Below are 21,037 nucleotides of genomic sequence, written 5' to 3' on the forward strand. Positions count from 1 at the left end.
ATCCCCTATTAGACAAGTTCATCTACTACCGGTAAGATGAAAATCATTTAGGGTACTGATTTCCAATGAATGGACTGTAGTAATGTTTTTTCGAGATACTGATGGATTTGCTCTCTCGTTAAAACGCTAAACTTTGTGCCCCATTAGAGATTCTACTCTTTTACTGTTTAACAGTACCAATGCTGGTAGTATGCTGAATCATACCTGCAGGACAAACTGCTCCATGAACTTTCTGCGCAGATAAATCAATGAATGTTGCCCTTTGAGTAGCTACTTCAGTCACCTACAGAACAAACAGAAAAGAAACCAGCTTCAAATTCTACAATCTACACCTGTGAATAATCACTATGCTAATCGATGTACAAGCTCTCAATATAGCCAGAGTAAAGTGCCTTCGGAGCTCCCTTTCTCTCTCTCTCTCTCTCTCTCTCTCTCTCTCTCTCTCTCTCTCTCTCTCTCTCTCTCTCTCTCTCTCTCCTCCCTCCCTCTCCCTCTCCCCCCCCCTCTCTCTCTCTCTCTCCCTCCCTCCCTCCCTCCCTCACACACACACACACACACACACACACACACACACACACACACACACACACACACACACACACACACACACACACACACACACACACACACACACACACACACACACACACACACACACACACACACACACACACACACACACACACACACACACACACACACACACACACACACACACACACACACACACACACACACACACACACACACACACACACACACACACACACACACACACACACACACACACACACACACACACACACACACACACACACACACACACACACACACACACACACACACACACACACACACACACACACACACACACACACACACACACACACACACACACACACACACACACACACACACACACACACACACACACACACACACACACACACACACACACACACACACACACACACACACACACACACACACACACACACACACACACACACACACACACACACACACACACACACACACACACACACACACACACACACACACACACACACACACACACACACACACACACACACACACACACACACACACACACACACACACACACACACACACACACACACACACACACACACACACACACACACACACACACACACACACACACACACACACACACACACACACACACACAGCTCTGTTCTCAAGGAGCCATAGAATTGCATTCTGGATAGTGTTGACAGTTGTGCTAAGGACAGACTCAGTGTCAGTAAGTCGCGGAAGGACAGGCGGGATGCGGATCTTAGTAGATGAATTTTTAATCCACCATTCCCAGTTTGTAAGGCTGGGTGGGGTTGTGAGCAGGCTTTCATTTCATCTTGTCTTTTTCTTTCCTATTCTTTCTGCTTTCATCTCTACAAAGTTTCTGCGTATTTAGCATGTTATAGAGGCATACAGTACCTTACACCAACCCACTTGGCCTCAAAACATGATGGAGAAGGGGCCTAGGTGATGGCCACTCATGCGGTAACCATAACGCTGTATTTGATAGTAGTACAATATACAATACATGTAGGGGAGACGGAAAATTAAAAAACTATTCCCATGATACTTCACTATCAAAGTGACATGTCTGGCTTATTGGCAGACTGTACATATGGGTACGCATATAGGCCAGATTGTACAGATGTTTTAGCAATGTACTGTATTGTATTGTGCTTTATGATAAACAGTATATTTACCTCTGCCATACTAGGCATACTAGGCTACACTCAATGGGCCAATGTCAATTAAGACGCGATATGCCATAACAGTAAAAACACATCCACAGGAGCTGAATACATTTGTAGGTGCTATGATCCTTACCACAAGATGGTACTTGTCATCAGCTTTCTCAGATTTCTTATCACTGCTCGTAGTAATCTGGGCATGGTATCGATTGTCCGGTGAGAAGCTGGCAATTACACTGGATGGTCAACAAACACATGCATTTAGATCAACACACCTCAATTAACATGCCATACTGGTTAAACAACACTCAACACAGTCATATGACAACTGATGCACACTTGCTTCCACACAAACACATGCATGCAAAACAACCCGATAACATACAATGTATACTGGTATACCACACAAAGGCCGAGCGTATTCCTGTAGAAGCCGATGTCAGGGTTAGGCTTCTATTCAAACTTGGTAGTTCAATGTTTGTCAACACTAAAACCAGGCATACGTGCCGACGGTCCATCTTGAAAATCAGGTATTCAAAACAGGCTTCCATAAGAGACTGGCTTTAATACAAGGCAGTAGTGGATATCACGGCATGAACTGTGCTACTGTACTACATGAACACTGCAATTTTATTTAGAAAAAGGGCAGTGAAGGTGGCAGCACTGAGTAGTCAAGACACCATGGTCTGACACCACAGACACACAGTACACAAGCAACATTCAAAGCATCGTGACTGACCATTGACTTGAAGCAGAGCTGTTTGAACCACCGAAGAAGACTTCAGGCTCAGTGATTTCCTGCTGGCCTAGGAGCTTTGTTCGAAACATGACATTGCTAGTAACCTTAAGGCCGTCTTCACTTTGGTAGAGTGACTGACTGGTCTGAGCTCGAATAGTCAGGTTATCTCCGTCAAGGAAAACACGGCCCTCTGTTGGAGAAGAGTAGTCGGTAGCATTTAGCCACGCTGCACGCGCTGAAGATTTAAAGGACTAACATCACAAACACACACGTGCACATGCACACAAACATACATACACACCACATGCACACCGCATGCACACACACACGCGCGCAGAACACACACACACACCTCAGACCTCAGACCTGCCCATCGCAGAAGCAATGATAGTGAACAGCTGTTTGACATAGCAACTTGTGCTGGGATTACACCATTCTACAGCTTGCAAGGCTGATGAATTGACCGCCACTAATTTTAGCCTGGTATTCACCACACAGCTGATTGAAGTGGCTTTTTCTGGCCAGTGAATCCCTATTTTTCATTTTTTCATTCATTTTTTTCTTTTCGGCACACACACCACACCACATGCTCCGGCATACACTGGTTGTTGGTAACCACCCAGGAGAATGAAAGAAGAGCTAGGAAAAACACACACACACACACACGCACACACGCACGCGTGCGCACACACCCACACGTGCGCACGCACACACACACACAGTACACGTACAAGCAATATTAGTATGATTACTCAATCTCTGGACAGCTCAACATTTCCACCCTGTGAAGTCACACCGGATGAGCTCAAAGTACTTTTAGTAGACACTACTTTCTCCGCAGTAGGTAGGAAGGTGATAAAAAAGTCGGAAGAAAGCAGGAGAACTGTGAGAAAGGTAAATGATTTTAATGCACATGAATTCATGGCAATGAGCTGTTTTCAACAAAATATCTTACATGTGAAATCATAATAATAATAATAATAATAATAATAATAATAATAATGACAGTTCGCATTTCACTCATTGCATGAGGTCAACGCATCTGTTAACAATTTCGAGCCAAGCAGCTCTATCAGAAGCAGATTGCACAGCATCCAGAAGCGACAGATTAATGCATTGTAAGTCTTTCTTGACAACGTCGATCCATCTCAGACGTGGTCGTCCTCGGGGTCGTCGTATGTCTGTTGTGTTGATTGACATTAGGAGGGCTTGGAACGAGGACGATTCTTCGCCTTCCCTCACTACATGGCCGAACCATAGCAGTCTCCGTTGCCTGCAGACTTGGGATAGTGGGGTCTGCTCGGTTCTGGCATACAGCGCTGTGTTCGAGATTCGTTGTGGGTACGTGATACCAATGATGGTACGTAGTTTCTTCCGGTGCCATACATTGACGACGTCGGTTAATGTTTGCGATAAGGTCCAAAGCGCACAATTATACAGCAAGACAGGCAATATCAGGCAGGAAAACATACACAGCCTGGAATTCAGGTTGTGGCGTTTCCATGGAATGCTTGCAAATGCCCGATTTGCAGCAGACACTCTGGCTGCTATGTCTTCTGCTGTGCCTAGCATACTCCCCAGCAGCTTCACCGATTTCCAGGAATCATCTTCCTTGGTCACAGTGAAATATTGAGTTTTTGCCACGTTCAGCTTCAGATTGTCATCCGAGAAAACGGGTTCACACACACGGACGGTTTCTTCCACAGATGATCGCTCGTTCTGATGGGCAGTGGTGTCGTCTGCGTATTGTGTGAAAGTTGCTGGTAGGTCTGACGCGGGTAGAGCTTGCTCTCGGATCTTACGCATGGAACCTTCGGCGTAAGTTATAAACATTATTGGTGAGATTGGGTCACCCTGGACGACGCCGATGTTCGTTGGAAATGGTTTGCTTAGTTGTTTACCAAGCTTCGTGCGGGCTGTTGTGTTTGATACTAGGACTGCAGTGGTGGACGTTGGTGCGCCAGCAGTGGCTAACCTCTCCAGAGCAACCTGACGAATGACAGTGTCAAACGCACCACTGAAGTCCAATAGTGCCGATGAATATGACCAGTCGCCAAGTAGTGCGCGCTCACACATCGTCCTGGCGTAAAAGACACCATCCGTGGTCGATCTGCCAGGGCGGAAACCAGCTTGGCTCTCTGCCACATATGACTGCACATGGAGTGTGTGTCGTCGGGTGAGTATTGACGTCAAGATCTTACGGACGACGGAAAGGAGCATAACGGGGCGGTAGCTTTTTGGATGTCCTAGAGGCTTGCCGGCTTTGTAGATGGGAACGATGAGGCCGCAGCGCATGTCGTCAGGACAGTACTCTGTAGCTTGAACAGCATTGAAGAAATTCGTCAGCCAGGGTGCGAAATCATAAATTATTTCATAATTAGAAATTTCTTCCACGACCAATCTGTCAACATGATTCAACGACAATGCAAACCTCGAGCTACGAGCATACACCTGATTCGTATTACGCGTAGATAGGAAATAGTCCAACAGTGGACAGAAAGGCTCAGTGGTTGTAACTCAGAGTTTCATGCATAACAGTGCAAACATCAGATAGGAAATATGTAGATAGGAAATGCTCAATCTCCGGACATCTAGCTGTTTCCATCCTGTTAGATCTCGTCAGCAGAGCTCAGAGTTACTGGCCAAACTGATCGCAATGACCTCCAATGAACGACATGTCGACAAAGCATTTTTAAACGGGCTCAAAACATCAAAGTCAGAGTACTCTGAGATAAACACAGTGAGCTTTGCACGAGGGCAGACAACTTTGACGCTAACCAGAAAGAGTGCTCATCCAAGCGGATGCGAAGGAGCGTAATAGTTAGGATATGTGTGGAATTCCTGCTGATTGGTAATGCAATGGACTGAGATCTCCAAAAGCAATTATTCGCTCAAATACCACATCAAAGAACAAAAAAAAGTCTACTATTCTCCACCTATCAGCCAAACATGTCAAAACATCAAGTTTTGTTTTGCAAGGTTGTCAATACTCTCCAAGATGTCCTAGCTTTCTTCAGGCACAGCTGGTTCAGGCAGGATTGCGCTCACAGCCAGATGTGCCATTTTCGCCAACTGATGTGTCCTCGCATATTCGTGCCCCGGGTTTTGTACTTCCAGTAGTACCATTTTCAACCTTCAAATTTGATATTTCCTATTCGACTATTCTTGGAGCACTGTTAGATCAAGCAAATTTGAACAATTAAATATTCGTTACATCCTTGCTGCTGATAATTCAAAGTTAGCAAAGCACAATTTGAAATTCATTGTAAACTCTACTTTAGGCCACATCAAGTTAATTCTATGTTTCGCGTCGGACATTTTATGGAAAAGGCAAGCGGGCGGGCGGAAAAAAAACAAAAACAGAGGAAAAACAAACTCCATTCTATGTGTACTGAGCCATGTTGCTCACAGAATAGCACTTGTGACTTCTAAACTGTCACTAATACCCAAAACAACAACAAGTCGCCACAGGACAGCGGGCAGACTGCGCTGGAGCGATACGATAACAAATTTCATGGATGGCTCCTTCTGGACTTTCACATGAATCGAGTGGAATTCCGCTCCATCACGTTAGCAAAAGAAAAGCCATCGATTGACTTGTCTCGGATCTTTTTTTTTCTTGTCAAAGATTCGAAAAGGTACGCGTGCGGTAACGCGAAACATAGAAATAACTTGGTGTGTGTGTGTGTGTGTGTGTGTGTGTGTGTGAGAGAGAGAGAGAGAGAGAGAGAGAGAGAGAGAGAGAGAGAGAGAGAGAGAGAGAGAGAGAGAGAGAGAGAGAGAGAGAGAGAGAGAGAAAATGAGAAAGAGAGAGAGAGAGAGAGAAAGAAAGAGAGAGAAAGAAAGAGAGAGAGAGAGAGAGAGAGAGAGAGAGAGAGACAGAGAGAGAGGGAGAGAGTTATGAGTAACATCAAATTCACTCGAAAATAGAATAGGAAAGCCTGGCTTGTTCAAGAGCAAGTTGACTACCGGTACAACACCAGTAATACAAAATTGAACATATTATTGCCATATTTTCGCGAATAGGTGCCGTACGTACATGCAAATTAAAGCTGCGGTGCGAACCAGCAGATTTGCCACAAGTGCCATATATTTTCTACCGCCGCGACGCATACTATCATAGCCTAGGCCATGGAATGCTGAATCCTTACGTGTACAGTGTGTGTCTAGCGTGCACAATTTTGCTTTCAATTGTTACGGTGTGGTATACCGTAAAATCCCGGCGCCGGTATGGCACCTCGTCTCTCCCATCCGCCCCTCCCTGACTTCTTGTCAGGGAAGTGATTGATTGTATCCTCGTATGACTCTGTGATGCCGTACTGTACTGCAGACGGGTGCTCGATCCTGTTGGAAATGTACGCAGCAGTGCCCACCCTGTTGACCAGGGATCGCACAAACTCTGAGTTTTGATGGGTCTGTACGACCCTTGACTCTTGACCTTTGGTCGGTGTACGAGATGCACGGACAGTTTTCGTAGGGTGAGTACTTTTCATGTAGTGCTGATTGCGGTAAGTAGGACTCGCCCATCCGCCCCTCCCCACCTGGACCTACTCGAAGGGTGGCGGAGGTAGGGGCGCTCCGGCGGGATTTTACGGTAATGCCAATATGCCATTACTGTACTACTCTCCTCAACTGTAATACCTCAATGAAGGCTGTAATATTTAAGTAATTGTTTGCCACGCTTGATTATGGCGCCTACCATTGACTTTATGGTGCAATCCTGGGCATGCATCTAACCGCCTCGGCGCTAATTCGCGAAAATATTGTACAATTTTGTGTTGGCATAATATCTCGATGCAAAATGAATATCTCTACTCACGCTCGGCTCCTCTTCGAACGGCCAGCCATGGTTCATTGTGGCCGAGGCTTACGTTCAGGCGACAATTCGTGAGTTAGTTCTTCGTCACTGAACAAGCACCGCTGATGACTGAGCTCTGCGACAAGTAACTACACGACTTCAGCTGAGCAGAATCAGCAAGCTTTATTTTTTACATCCTTTTGGGCCAGTTTCTCGACATCGTGAATTTTTGAAAATTTGAATCAAGGCTGGCCTGGCTAGCCGGCTGGCTGTATGCATGCAACGCGAACAAGGCTAAAAAGGTAACTTTTAGATCGTGTGTTCTTGCCCAGCTACTTTGAAGAATGTAGCTTTTTCCAGCTAATGTCGGCGCTTTTTGGAACTGATTCCATCATGCCAGTGATAGACACCTGGAGAGAGAGACTGGTGATATCGCAGCGGAATTTGAATCGAAATTGATAATTTGTAGAGCTGTAGAGAGTGTGTTCGCTCTCCAGTCAGCAGCGAGAGGGCAGCTGGCGCTCAGTCGCCAAGGCTACTGGAATTCATCATCTTGCTTCATCCAATGACTGTTTCTAATCCTCTCTCCCACTACCCTTGCGGTGGCTGTGAGTAGATCAACCAAAAATGATTATGGATTTCAAATATTATTCTAGCTTTATTATTTAAAACTGGGTGGCCCTCCTAGTCTTACCCAGGTTTAGTATTTCACGTGACCCACTTTCACTTCACAAAAGTATAACTATAAGGTAGATAGATCTACATGTGATAATTTTGTCATTCTGATCAGTTGAAATGGGAATGGGATAAACTTAAAATTCAAGGTAAACAGTCCGAGGAAGCGAACTCCCAGAAAAACGGAACAATGCCGACCCCACTAGGCTGTCCCCGGGGAAAATTGCAATTCCGCGGCCGCGTTTTTTTCCGCGTTTTTTGCGATTTTTTAAAAGACCGCGTTTTCCGCGATTTTCCCGCGTTTTTTGAACTTTTTTGTTGCACTACACGTACACACAGTGCACTGTTCGGTCAGCAACGTCTCATCGTGGCGGCTTTTTACTCAAATATGACGAGTGCTTACACCAGAGACTTGTAACTGATTGATTTCACTACATACTCACTGAAAATTGCCGCACATCAATATTATTCACCGCATGTTTACCGCAAATTCACCGCAAATTATGCCATATTATGCCGCGTTTTTCCCCGCGTTTTTTGCGATTTTTTTCCGCAATTTTCCCCGGGGACAGACTAGGACCCGAACCTGGGGGGACCTTGCCAGTCATGAGCAATGTTCTAACCGTCTGAGCTATGGGACCAGGCCAAACCCAGAAGGCGCTGACAAGTGTTTCAGTCCAAAGGCAGCTCGCAACACATGCCATACATACTGATGTCACTCACCTGTAGGTCTTTTCCCTACCCCGGGGGACCAACCGCAGTCAGTCTCTTTTCCCTACCCCGGGGGACCAACCGCGGTCAGTCTCTTTTCCCTACCCCGGGGGACCAACCGCGGTCAGTCTCTTTTCCCTACCCCGGGGGACCAACCGCAGTCAGTCTCTTTTCCCTACCCCGGGGGACCAACCGCGGTCAGTCTCTGGTCTTTTCCCTACCCCGGGGGACCAACCGCGGTCAGTCTCTGGAACGTACTACCAGAGGTGCAAGAAAGTGATCAATCGAAATGGGATAAACTTCAAATCTGGTAGTTCACTTCCCCTGTCTGTTTACCTTGAAGTCTGATCAGCACAAGTACTTGACCTGTCCCCACAGAATACCGCGGACAAAATCCTATTATTATGCGCATAATTACGCGGGCAAAAACAGGTCATCATGTGACAGTTATGCGGGATTGTGTGGTATCATGCGGTCATTATGCAAGAGTTATCTGTCACTGGTACAACTAGCGTACAGTTTCATGCAAGCATACAACTTTGTCGCACAAACTCATCGGCGAGTACGACTTTGTTGTACATTTTCCCATCATGTACTATTTTCTTGTACATTCCCCTTAGGGCCTTCGATAATGCGGGTTTTATGCAAAATCTCTCGAAAACGCAGATAAAAGCCAATAACGCGGAAAATTGGACATCCGCAGAATCGCGTTATTCTGTGTGGACAGCTTAACACTGCATACACCTACCGGCATGCTATTTGAAGAAAGGCAGCTGCACTCCGAGGATTGTACCACTTACGGCCAAATTTCTCCTCACAAGTACTGACTACTGTAGAAGGGATCAGGGATTTCCTATCTCTCTCTCTATCTCTCTCTCTATCTCTCTCTCTCTCTCTCTCTCTCTCTCTCTCTCTCTCTCTCTCTCTCTCTCTCTCTCTCTCTCTCTCTCTCTCTCTCTCTCTCTCTCCCTTTCGCTCCCTCTCTCTCTCTCTCTCTCTCTCTCTCTCTCTCTCTCTCTCTCTCTCTCTCTCTCTCTCTCTCTCTCTCTCTCTCTCTCTCTCTCCCTTTCGCTCCCTCTCGCTCTCTCTCTCTCTCTCTCTCTCCCCCCCTCTCTCTCTCTCTCTCTCACACACACACACACACACACACACACACACACACACACACACACACACACACACACACACACACACACACACACACACACACACACACACACACAGGGTCTGAACCGGGGCACAGCCCCATATGCTGCTTCATATGGTCCCAAGACCGGGGCTCTATGAACCAGTTTATGGTTGCAGTCAGGAACACCGTTTTCCATACAGTGTGTCCTCTGCCTGATTCTATGCTGTCATTATCATACATGGTAGACTGTAGAATAGCACAGGTGCGGCTCCTTGCATCATTGGTAAAGAGCAGAAAAAACCTGAAATAGTACTCAATATACTGTGTTCTCGTAGCTAGAGTGTTACATTGCTAGGGTCCCTGAATCAGCCACGCAATGATAACAGAGTGAAGGGAAAACTCCGCGACTGAATCCCAAATCAGTGCACATTTCATTAGGTGACCAATCAACATAATTTCAGCCAGCTGGAGCAATGAACGGTCTTGTAGTGCAATGCTGTATATGATGTCATGGTTATTATCAGTATTGGTTTCAAGTTCTCAAGAGAAATATCGTGCAACAAAATTAATGGTCCTCGCATTTGACTTGAACAGCTAGCGCAAGTCCACAGAGATCAAGAGAGACAATGCAGAAAGTCCAAAATGATCTGTGCCTGAACAAAGCAATCTTTACCGAATCTTCATCTCCCTTTGGAGTGTGTACATGAACGAGACACCATTCCATGTACACATTGTACATGTCTGCATAAACGCACGCGTGCACACACACACACACATACATACACGCAAGCATACATGCACGTATGCGTGCATGCATGAACAGGCATGTGCACATACATAGCGGTGCTTGCAATTTGATTTTAGCAAATTGGCCAATGATAATATTACGCAAATATTGTATACACCATTTCAATCTCAATAGTATCTGCTCGTTTCAGCATTGATCCATTTCCTTGTGGTAATCTTCCCTTGCCCATAGTCAATGTGATATTCTGCACTCCAATCCGGAAAGCTTCACAACGGATGCGGACCATGTAACCTTATCACGGTAATAATTATTTACCAACAGTCAAGTTATGTTATTCAAGGCAGTTCTTGCTCAGATCAAGTCAACTCTACAAATAATAGGATTGATGCTGGACTCGGACTCATGTTGGGAGCCTGATATGCTCGGACTGCTGCCACTGTGCTCCTCCAGCTGCCTCTAGTGTTGCTGGCTTCGCTGCTGCTGGTGCTGTTTCTGCGATTGCTGAGGCTTCATACGCGGCTTCTGGCCATAGTGGGTAATTCATGAAGTTAGCCGCATGACCAGTGCTTCAAAGCTCAGTGTTAAGTCTCGGTATGCACTGGGAATGCTGGCCGGTCCTCCGGCTTGATTGACAAAGTAGCGACATGCTGCACGTAGGTAGGGTGGCACGGCTACAGGAAGCATACTGGTGTCCAGGTAGACGGGGATAATGTTCTTCACACGATGCTTATCGGTTTTCAGACCGTCAATTATGCGGCACTCGTGTGCTGCTAGGGGGTCAAGATCATCAAGATCAGATGCTGAATATCCATGTGTCTGCACCGGGGTCGGGTGGGCATCATCATTGCAGACTCGTACAGTAGATTCAGTTTGACATGCATACGGGGAAAGCTGCCTTTCTTCCTTGTAGCGCTGTAGCAAGAGTAGCTTCTGCATACGTTCCTTGTTGGATCTCTCCACATGTGCTAGATCTTGGCCATTGCAGGTTACGGGGACGTTAGCTGTACTGAAGTAATCTACCTGGTCGATGATCTGCTGTTGCTGATGGAGAGTGTCGTTGATTTGATGAGGAGCACTGAATGGTACCCCAACACTTGATTTCTGCTGCTGATGTTGCTTGAGGTGCTGTTGTTGCTGGTAGAGTTGCAGTTGGCATTCCCCTTGGTACTGCTGCTCATTTATCTGCTGTTGCTGGAGTTGCTCTTGACGACATTGCTGCTGCTGCTGCTGTTTATTGTGCAGGTGAGCCAGCTTTGGACGATCTGAACAGCAGTGTGGATAATAGCTAGATATTACAACGAGGATATGCCGACTTAGCTCCATTTGACCTTCAATCCACCCAGTGACATTTTGACAGTATGTCTCATCATGCTGGTTGAACTCAAAGCTTGCGATGTTGACGTTCAGTCCTCTTTCTTGGAGTTGCCTTGCTAGCCTTTCTGCTCTTTCCAAGTTTGAGTCTGGATAACGAGCAAAGCTGATATACACACTGTGCTCTGGCAATGATAGAGCTGGCGCTGGTGCTGGTGGTTTCGTGGCTAATCGAAAACGTTCGTCAATCTGTACTGAGGTTTCCAAGTACTCCTGACTTCCTGTAAATTGATTGTAATAATGCAAGGAAATGAGTAAAACAGAAACAAATGCCAATGCAGCTCTCAGTTGGGGACATTGCAATCATGTAATGTATGTTTACATCCCTCCTCCCCTGCCCTTACAAACGGCGTTGTTTCTATTCCTGCACTGCGCCGTTGTTTCTATTCCTGCACTGCGCCGTTGTTTCTATTCCTGCACTGCGCCGTTGTTTCTATTCCTGCACTGCGCCGTTGTTTCTATTCCTGCACTGCGCCGTTGTTTCTATTCCTGCACTGCGCCGTTAGTATAGTACTATTGTAATTTCACTAATTTTCCGTGTACTTTGATTTTCGGTACTTTCGGTGCGTCTGTTTCATACCTCAAATTTCAATACACCGAACAAACACTAACACACATAATCCAATAGGAACTGCTTCTCTGTACCGAAAATTTCTGTTCACCTAACCTGGCCTTTTGCCCTCATACCGAAAATATTGAGCACCGAAAATTTCTGAAATTAGAGTATACACAGCGCTCATTGGTGACTTAAGCTTCAGTCCAACTCCTCCCCATCACGAGCGGTTCTTTCAGCTGCAAGCTAAGGTGTTCTGCACACCTGCCAACCTCGAATTCATTTGTGGTAGGGAGATCCCCCCCTCCAGGTTGGGCTGCCAGTACTAGGCCCAACAAGCAGGGATTACAAATAGGCATGCTTATTTATGTAAGTACAGTTGACCGTGCATAGAAAAAGAGTGCCAGTCACGACACCAGCGCTGAGTACACCACTGTACATGCATGGTTGGCACACTTCCCACAAAATCTTTGCCGGCCCAGGTAGGGAGGTTTTCAATTCTGATGGGGAGATAGGGAGATGTTTCAAAAACATCAACCTGAATAGAGAGCCGGATTTGCCACCTCTGGTTTCGTTGCTATTCTTTTGTGACCATGCTAACTGTTGCAACGTCCATGCAAAAGCAGACCACATTTGGTGTCTGGAATGCAGAGAAACTCAAACCAGGCCTTGGACACAGGTGTTCTACCATTATGGGATGGAATGACCAGATGTTGAGATAGTCTTATCGCACGAATGCAGTGCTCTAAATCGGAATAGTTTTTGGCTAGCCCACCATATGCAGGACTACTTATCAGTGTACAGTTCAAATTGAGTCACCTGTAGTTCATGAACTGCAACGGCAGGACATAATCAACAATAACTTACCAATACTTGTGACAGTTGTGTCATCGTCCACTGCATGTGACTTTTTTTCATGAGAATGGTCATAACTTTTCCTTGCAGAACCTTGACACAACATCAACAAAAAGTGGAGGAAACACACAAAGGAACATTTTGATCAGATTCGAAATCACATCGCATTACTGCACACCGCTGCACAGGGTTTGCTGTGTACACTGTGGTAGCTCACTAGTCATCATCACCGCACTCATAGGGTGTCTGATTGCACTCGACGACGAACAGTGCGCAGCCCCACAACCGCTTCCTTTGTCAAGCCCTGGCTGGATCAGTTTTTCACCTGTCACCAAAATGTTCTTTTGCGTTACTTCAGTTACTAGTACTTAATGTTGCTGATCACGATGGTAAAACTTCATTTTCATTTAAGGCAACTGGAAGTCCGTAAAAACTTCACACAAAGGTGCCCAAAATTGTGCTGAAGTACTGCGTGATATTACGTTCGACTTGCCCTTCCCGCGTATCTTCGTCGTTAGGACGAATCAACTTAGTCTGAGTTGCACAAAGCACAGGGAGCTGACACATTGTACGCTGTAACTTATGAAACACACATTGCACCAATCCCCAGGATGTACACTCTACATGTTGCCTTTCCAATTTTGTTCGAAGTGAGATGTTTTTTGAGACTTGAGATTTGCTTGTCTGTGCCTCGTCACGGGGATGAGTGGTCCTGCGAGAAAGCCTGAAGTGTACTGTCTTCGTCTGGTGTTGTGGCCACCCAGTAGTATTGCTCCTTGAAGCGCTTAACATAACCATGATGACCGGGAAAATGGGTTTCAGGATGAATTTAATAACATATCAACCGAGTAAGACAGACTTCAGCATCTCTCTCTGTCTGTCTGTCTCTGTCTCGCTCGCTCTCTATTGAGAGTTGTTGCAGCTGTGAGCAATAATGACTGGAGCAAATTTGCAACGAATTTCATGAAGCACAGCAAAGGAACGATCTGGATGCCAGAAGCTTAGAATAATACTCAACACTTGGTGTGCCCCCCCCCCCCACATTTTTTGTTGTGAGGACAAAGACACACATGAAGGTATGTTGAGCATGATGCTACACTCAGTGACAATTTTGGACACCTTTTGCTTCAAGTTATCGACTTCCAGTTGCCTTTGAAGAAAGGAATTTTACCGTCTTGATCAGCAGTGATTTGCAGTGTGCAGCGCACAAAGAACAGTGTGCTCATATAGCAGCGGCACAGACCAGCTAACGGCAGTCATAGCTCTGCAGTCATGCATCCTCTATCCAGTGCAACAACGTTACAAACTGTCACTAAACGTGATGTGTGGCAGTGTTCCATATCCAATGATGTGTGGTTGCGTTTGATATCCAGTGATGTATTTCAATGCTTGATATCCAGTGATGTGTGGTTGTGTTCAATATCCAGTGATGTATTCCTGTATCCATGACTATACAGTGTAACATGAACCGTCACAGAGTACTATGTGCATATCGTGTGATCATCACATTCCACATAATTATGCAAAAACTGTTTATGCAAGTCCATAGACCGGTATGCACAAACCGTTTATCCAAGTCTACATATGCAAACACACAAATACACGGATGTCTCATCCACCAATGCACCAGCACCCATGTGCAATTTAAAACATACGCATACTTCGAAGTACACGCCAGACTATTGAGATGTACACATGATTACATGTATACACTCACATACCACAATTGCCCATGCAACCATCCACTTGCATTTGGCCTTGCATAATCTGTTTACAGTTTCAACTTCTTCAAATTTTTCATGGAGCTCTAATCTGAGACCAATGTTGCAGGTCTGGTTGGTCAGGCCATGGCCGGACCAACTCTTTGGCCACCAGCGTGTGTTTATTGCTGAGGAGGTCATGTGCACCCGCCATATACACAAGGTATGAAAGTATGCCGAGTATAGCCGGACCAACCAAAAGCTGCTTTCACCGGTCTTGTGCAGCAATCTGCGTTTTAAATGTTCGGGTTAAATTGCCCTTCGCAAAGGATCCGGAGAGTACCCCTAAAAAAAGGTTTCCAATACGCCAAGTCCAATGTGACAAATCAATGCACTCACCGTTTTCAGATATTATGGAACGCTGACAGGTCCGTTTGATCACAATGGGAGCAGCTATACAGATGAGGACAAAGATGACCACCACGAGAATGACAACTAAAAGATAATCGGATCCCTGTTTATTTTCTGCTTCAGCTTGTCCGTCATCTGTTATGGCAGGAAGTAGAGTCTTGCCTTGGCTACTCAGCACGCCATCACTAACACTATTGCTTGTCACCATGTCACTAGCAGTCTGGGCGTCCTGTGTGTTCCCGATCCGACGTGATACGGATATGGTACTTGCCACAGAAGGCGTAGTAACTACTGCTGCAGCACCACATACAACAAATAGCACAGCGCATGTATCATCAAAATGTGCTGTTGGTGACCATCTGCTGTCAACCACTGGGTTTTTACTTTTATAGTTTTCATGTTAGGACGGTTTCGCATGCAAACCCGGCTACAAACTGATCTACCTGTCCTGTGTGACAACCTGCCGTGTCCAGCCAGAAGGCTGCATGTCAACTTGCTGTAAGCGCATGACCGAACCTTGATAGTGTTTTTTCAAACTGACAGGCAAGGGCTAGCAACATAACTGGTATGCAAGGGTAATAATGGTTCAAAATGCACTGCACGGGTAAGTTGCATATTTTAAGTCACCCACTGACAGTATTGAAATGATAGCTTGGATAGACCCTGGTCCTCAGGATACTAGGTAGAACCCGCTACATGTACCAGTAGGACCATCATACACAGACATGCTGTATGGCCTGTGTTCTAACATGTATTCAGACATGGCAAGTGATGTCATGATTTCCACGAAAAGTGACAACATAGTAGTAATATTTCCACTCGGAAACTCTCGCCCAAAGGGTGCCCGGTAGACCAAAGTACCCGTAACTTTGGGCTCCGCCGGGATAACCGAGGTATGAGTGTATTTACAAATGATATCACACAATGATTACGTGCCAGTGCAACTTCAACGGGACCGTACCACTACACAACGTGGTGCCCTGGCAACTTCACGGGAACGCACCATTACAAAACGTGGTGCCCCGTCAACTCTAAACGGGGACGTACCATTACGAGCTTGCCTGGCAGCTTTACACAAGCACAACTGACAGACCCGGCAACAACAAATGGGTACACCATCACAATAATTGACTTGCAACACAAGCAGGTTTAATTCACCTCACCAAAATACCGCTGCCAGAACATCGTCACAGCAGCAGCAATACACCAGACATGCACATGTCTGTCCCCGGGGAAAATTGCGATTCCGCGGCCGCGTCTTTTTCCGCGTTTTTTTGCAATTTTTTGAAAGACCGCGTTTTCCGCGATTTTCCCGCGTTTTTTGAACTTTTTGTTGCACTACACGTACACACAGTGCACTGTTCGGTCAGCAACGTCTCATCGTGGCGGCTTTTTACTCAAATATGACGAGTGCTTACACCAGAGACTTGTAACTGATTGATTTCACTACACACTCACTGAAAATTGCCGCACATCAATATTATTCACTGCATATTTACTGCATATTTACCGCAAATTCACCGCAAATTATGCCATATTATGCCGCGTTTTCCCCCGCGTTTTTTTGCGATTTTTTTCTGCAAATTTTCCCCGGGGACAGACATGTGGCCCTCCAGCCCCTCAAGTATTTTAAACATGAGCACCAACCTTCATCCTGCGGCTGTAGTTTTTTTTTATCGCAGTGCAACAAGTTAAGCAGACATGAAACCCGGCCAGAGTTACGCAGCCACAGACTCATAGTGCTTGCTTTGTACGATATGACTCATGACCTTCAGAAAAGTTGATGACCACACAAAAATTCCGATGTAGGCTGAACCAAGTGGAGTTGCGCACTCTGGTTTATAAACTCTTGCTAGCAGCATAGTGTGACATACCTGGATTACTAACTGCAACCCATGCATAGCCAGAATAAGTAATCACCGGCGTAGAAGAGATAGCTTGAATCCCAAACATCTAAACAAGAAAGATTGAGTAAAACCAGCACAATATGAAAGAAAGCATTATAAAGAGACAGATCGAGGACAAACTGAGTTGCAGTGAAGCCTGTACCTAACGACACCCCTGGGGCTAAATAGAAGCAGCCTTTAGTGGCAAGTTTTTAAAGGGAGGTTGGGCGCCATGTGGCCATACCTGTAATCATAGATCCCTTGTATTATGGGATGATTGAGATCCGTATAATTATCATATAGATCCCATCCGCGATAAATATCAAAATGGAGCTAATACTATTTTAGTCTATTCCCCATCGCTTGCACAATTATATTCCTATGTCAGATCACACTGCATTTAGAGGGACTCAATTGTGCAGTTGCTACTTCTGAAGCAAGGAGTTAGGTATGTGCTGTAATGTGCAGTGATGCGAAGGGCGATGTTGTGAATTTTCACAAAGACCCAGCGAGTCCTGTATGATGTGGAGGTGAGCACCTTAGCACTGCGATGTGCATCTATGTGACGGAGGGGGGGGGGGGGGGGGGGTGCAATTTGACAGAGCCTCTGATTCATCACAAGCAGTAGGGCTTGCCGGTACTACTAGTGTCAGTAGAAGGAATGCAGACCACCGCTGCTACGCTGACTGCTAGAGCTACCCGTGCAGACAGAGCAATGACGAAAGCACCCGGATGCAGGCCATGTAAGACTGTGCGATTCCCACGAAAACAACGCATCACAAGATGTGCATGTATATCCCATAACCATCCTGGTCATAGGGGCGCCAGAAGTGTAACGAGCCAGCAATAGCAAAAGATATACACGCCGCCATGTAATAGCTGTAGACACCCTTGAGTACCAATGTCACAGTCCCAGATTACACAGCGGCCTGCTTGTGTGTACCTCCCCGGCTAACTTGATAGCACAGACAAGCAGTTGCAACTTAGCTCCAATGTGTGCCTCACCTCTACAGCCAGTCTACACATACATGTAGTCAAACTCGGCATTATACTCATGCAATAGAGATCTTGGCATATACTCATGCAATAGAGATCTTGGCATATACTCATGCAATAGAGATCTTGGCATATACTCATGCAATAGAGATCTTGGCATATACTCATGCAATAGAGATCTTGGCATATACTCATGCAATAGAGATCTTGGCATATACTCATGCAATAGAGATCTTGGCATATACTCATGCAATAGAGATCTTGGCATATACTCATGCAATAGAGATCTTGGCATATACTCATGCAATAGAGATCTTGGCATATACATGCAATAGAGATCTTGGCATATACTCATGCAATAGAGATCTTGGCATTATCCTAATCAAAAGAAGAGTGGTTGGCTGCAGGAACGTGACTGTATGGGTGTACATGTTAGGAGGCAGGATGATAATCTGCTTCTAGCCCATGCACTGCTCAATTTTGGTCACTGTCATTCGTGTGTCAGTTTTGTACTGCACTACTTGTAGCAGGCAGGCACAGTGGGTTGGTCAAAGACCATGATTGAGATACGAGAGGTACCTGGTTCAAGTCCTGCCTGGGAGCAGTTTTTCCTGCCGTGCTGCTACCCACTGCCAACTGGGAACTTGTGGCCAGGCACAAGGGGTACATGGATGCGGCTAATGGGGTCTTTCTTGGCACTTGTGCCAGTGGTTGTGAGACTTATCCACTCACCCCCACCGCTAGGCGCTGCATCTGCCGCTAGGGTTTACCGGGTGTTAGCGGCCGTCGAGAGTTCCCTTCGGGAACAGACATGATAATAGGGAGGTTCTGCTCTACGTTTTGGGAACGCGACGCAAAGAATCACGCGAACTTTCTTCGCGTTCCCGTAACGTAAAGAAATGCTGTTCTGCTCTACGTTTCACCTAGAGAAGTCACGTGGAATGTGTACTGGGAATTTCCCCTTCCATATTTGGCAGTTTTCTGCATGCAGTTGATCGATACCCAGCAAATCCGTACGCATTTTCTCTGCGTGTGCCACAACGTAGAGAACCTTATCTCCGCGTAGAAATCTGGAGCCAAAACACGCGAAGCCGTAGACTCTAACCCAGACACCTGCTCTCTACGTGATTTCTCTACGTTTCACGTATAGCAGAACCTCCCTAATTTACTTTATTTTTTACTTGTAGCAGTTCACAGATGCTACTCAACAAAAATGCCAAAATTCTGTAACTGAGCATGCATCCTTACATCACCACCAGTAGCGGGTAAAGCAGACATATTTGCTTGACAGATCTGCAACGGATACAAGAACATGCAACAGAACACGACAAACATATCGGCTGGGCCCTAGCTAGCTGTATGCGTATGTCAACTACTTTGAAGTATGCACTTTCACAGCACTCAGAGTCGTCCATATGCACGCAAGACAAACAGCGAACAGCACCCAGCAACCCTCCCCCACCACACCCCACGTACCACACCCAAGCCTATATATCTTCTCTTTAAAAAATTGCTTTTTGTGGATGGCCCATCACAAACCCACATGTTGTAAAACCCACCCCTAGGAATATCTTGGAGAAGCAGTTGGTCATGCATCCTCTAAAAGGTTGAACAGTCACGCCCCTAAACTGGACTACGAAATAACAAAAAAAAAGGTTACACACGCAAAGTACTATTTACCTTCTTGTCCTTGCATGAGACCATCATGCGATTCCCGGCATGCCGACCAGAGTTTCGAGAATAGAAGCGAATATTGTACTTGTGAGACGCAAATACAGTGTCATTTGGTGGAGACCACTTCAGCATCCCACTATCATAATCCAGCCAGCTTGGCTTTCGTATATCTATTGCAGAACAGGTATGTACCATTTGACAAAATGTCAATCACACGTATGCCAACATGCACGGAGTAAATTTGAAAAGAGGCCATTCGGAGAGACAGACAAAGTGATTTTCAATATCGGTAACTGAAAGAACAAAGCCCCCCCCCCCCCCCCCGACCACCAACACCACAACTAACAGGTGATGATTCTTTAGTGGCAAAACGAATTTCTTTCTTCTCCAGAATTCTCTAACTTACTACTGTGCTTACCACATTCGCATAGTCGCACATCAGTGTAATTGTCACTCTTGAATTGGCTCAACTGCTCAATGTTATCTAAAAAGTAAAAAATAAAAAGGATAAAATAAAGGAATGGAAGAAGAGCATGGCATCCCACCTCTATCACAGTGTCAGAGAGCAACATTATTCAAGTTGTGTGTCAGATCCAGTTCAACACTTGAGATAATACTGCTGCTGTCCGTTTGACCTCTATGACGGGATACAAGGTCTGAGCACCTCTTTTGGCTTTGCTCTGCATGCGGGGTTCGCTGCTGCGTGTGCTGCTGTGCGTGGACTTGTACATGATTTTACGTGTACAAACATTCACGTTATCATTCTTGGAAGGGCTTCTTCCTGAACTCTCTATCAGTGCCATTCCAAGAGTTGTTGCTGTGTGTGGGGGGGGGGGGAGAGCAGCGAAAGAGCCAAGCCGCAAGTTCTCGTTATAATCTGACGACAATATCGGCTCATTGCAACCGGACAACAATTGGCGCCCAACGCAGGGCTTGTACCCACGACCCTGAGATTTTAATGATAGCTTGCATGCCGTCCTACCGGTAGGACTCAAGGAATCGCACTGCAAAAGTGCTTTTGTTTGAGAATTTTCTTGAAACAA

The 21,037-nt window shown here is 45.8% G+C and overlaps 2 protein-coding genes and 1 long non-coding RNA gene across 4 annotated transcripts in view; 1 reads left to right on the plus strand and 2 right to left on the minus strand.

Annotated features, from left to right (window-relative positions):
* The window catches only part of LOC135809032 (acylamino-acid-releasing enzyme-like), a 47,691-nt gene extending 40,211 nt beyond the window's left edge, over positions 1 to 7,480 (minus strand). Inside the window, exons 1-4 of the mRNA XM_065322292.1 lie at positions 7,307 to 7,480; positions 2,488 to 2,738; positions 1,885 to 1,984; positions 205 to 283 (exon numbers count right to left, since the gene is read on the minus strand). Coding sequence (XP_065178364.1) covers positions 205 to 283; positions 1,885 to 1,984; positions 2,488 to 2,738; positions 7,307 to 7,342 — 466 coding nt within the window. The 5' untranslated portion in view covers positions 7,343 to 7,480. The remainder of the gene's footprint in view (positions 1 to 204; positions 284 to 1,884; positions 1,985 to 2,487; positions 2,739 to 7,306) is intronic.
* Positions 7,481 to 7,514: 34 nt separating this feature from the next.
* On the plus strand, positions 7,515 to 12,645 carry LOC135809034 (uncharacterized). The gene is made up of 2 exons (XR_010552159.1): positions 7,515 to 7,893; positions 10,780 to 12,645. It is a non-coding gene; the product is annotated as an uncharacterized LOC135809034 (long non-coding RNA).
* LOC135809033 (uncharacterized) overlaps positions 10,189 to 21,037 on the minus strand; it is a 33,003-nt gene continuing 22,154 nt past the window's right edge. Inside the window, exons 9-15 of one of the 2 annotated variants that reach the window (XM_065322294.1) lie at positions 20,413 to 20,478; positions 20,001 to 20,164; positions 19,569 to 19,613; positions 17,313 to 17,391; positions 15,427 to 15,729; positions 13,340 to 13,420; positions 10,189 to 12,140 (exon numbers count right to left, since the gene is read on the minus strand). In XM_065322294.1, the coding sequence (XP_065178366.1) occupies positions 11,089 to 12,140; positions 13,340 to 13,420; positions 15,427 to 15,729; positions 17,313 to 17,391; positions 19,569 to 19,613; positions 20,001 to 20,164; positions 20,413 to 20,478 (1,790 nt within the window). In that variant the 3' untranslated portion in view covers positions 10,189 to 11,088. Of the gene's footprint in view, positions 12,141 to 13,339; positions 13,421 to 15,426; positions 15,733 to 17,312; positions 17,392 to 19,568; positions 19,614 to 20,000; positions 20,165 to 20,412; positions 20,479 to 21,037 lie in introns of both variants that reach the window. The other variant, XM_065322293.1, reaches the window with a different exon arrangement.

This window comes from Sycon ciliatum, chromosome 2 (genome assembly GCF_964019385.1).
Source record: "Sycon ciliatum chromosome 2, ocSycCili1.1, whole genome shotgun sequence".
NCBI classification, from domain to species: Eukaryota; Metazoa; Porifera; class Calcarea; order Leucosolenida; family Sycettidae; genus Sycon; species Sycon ciliatum.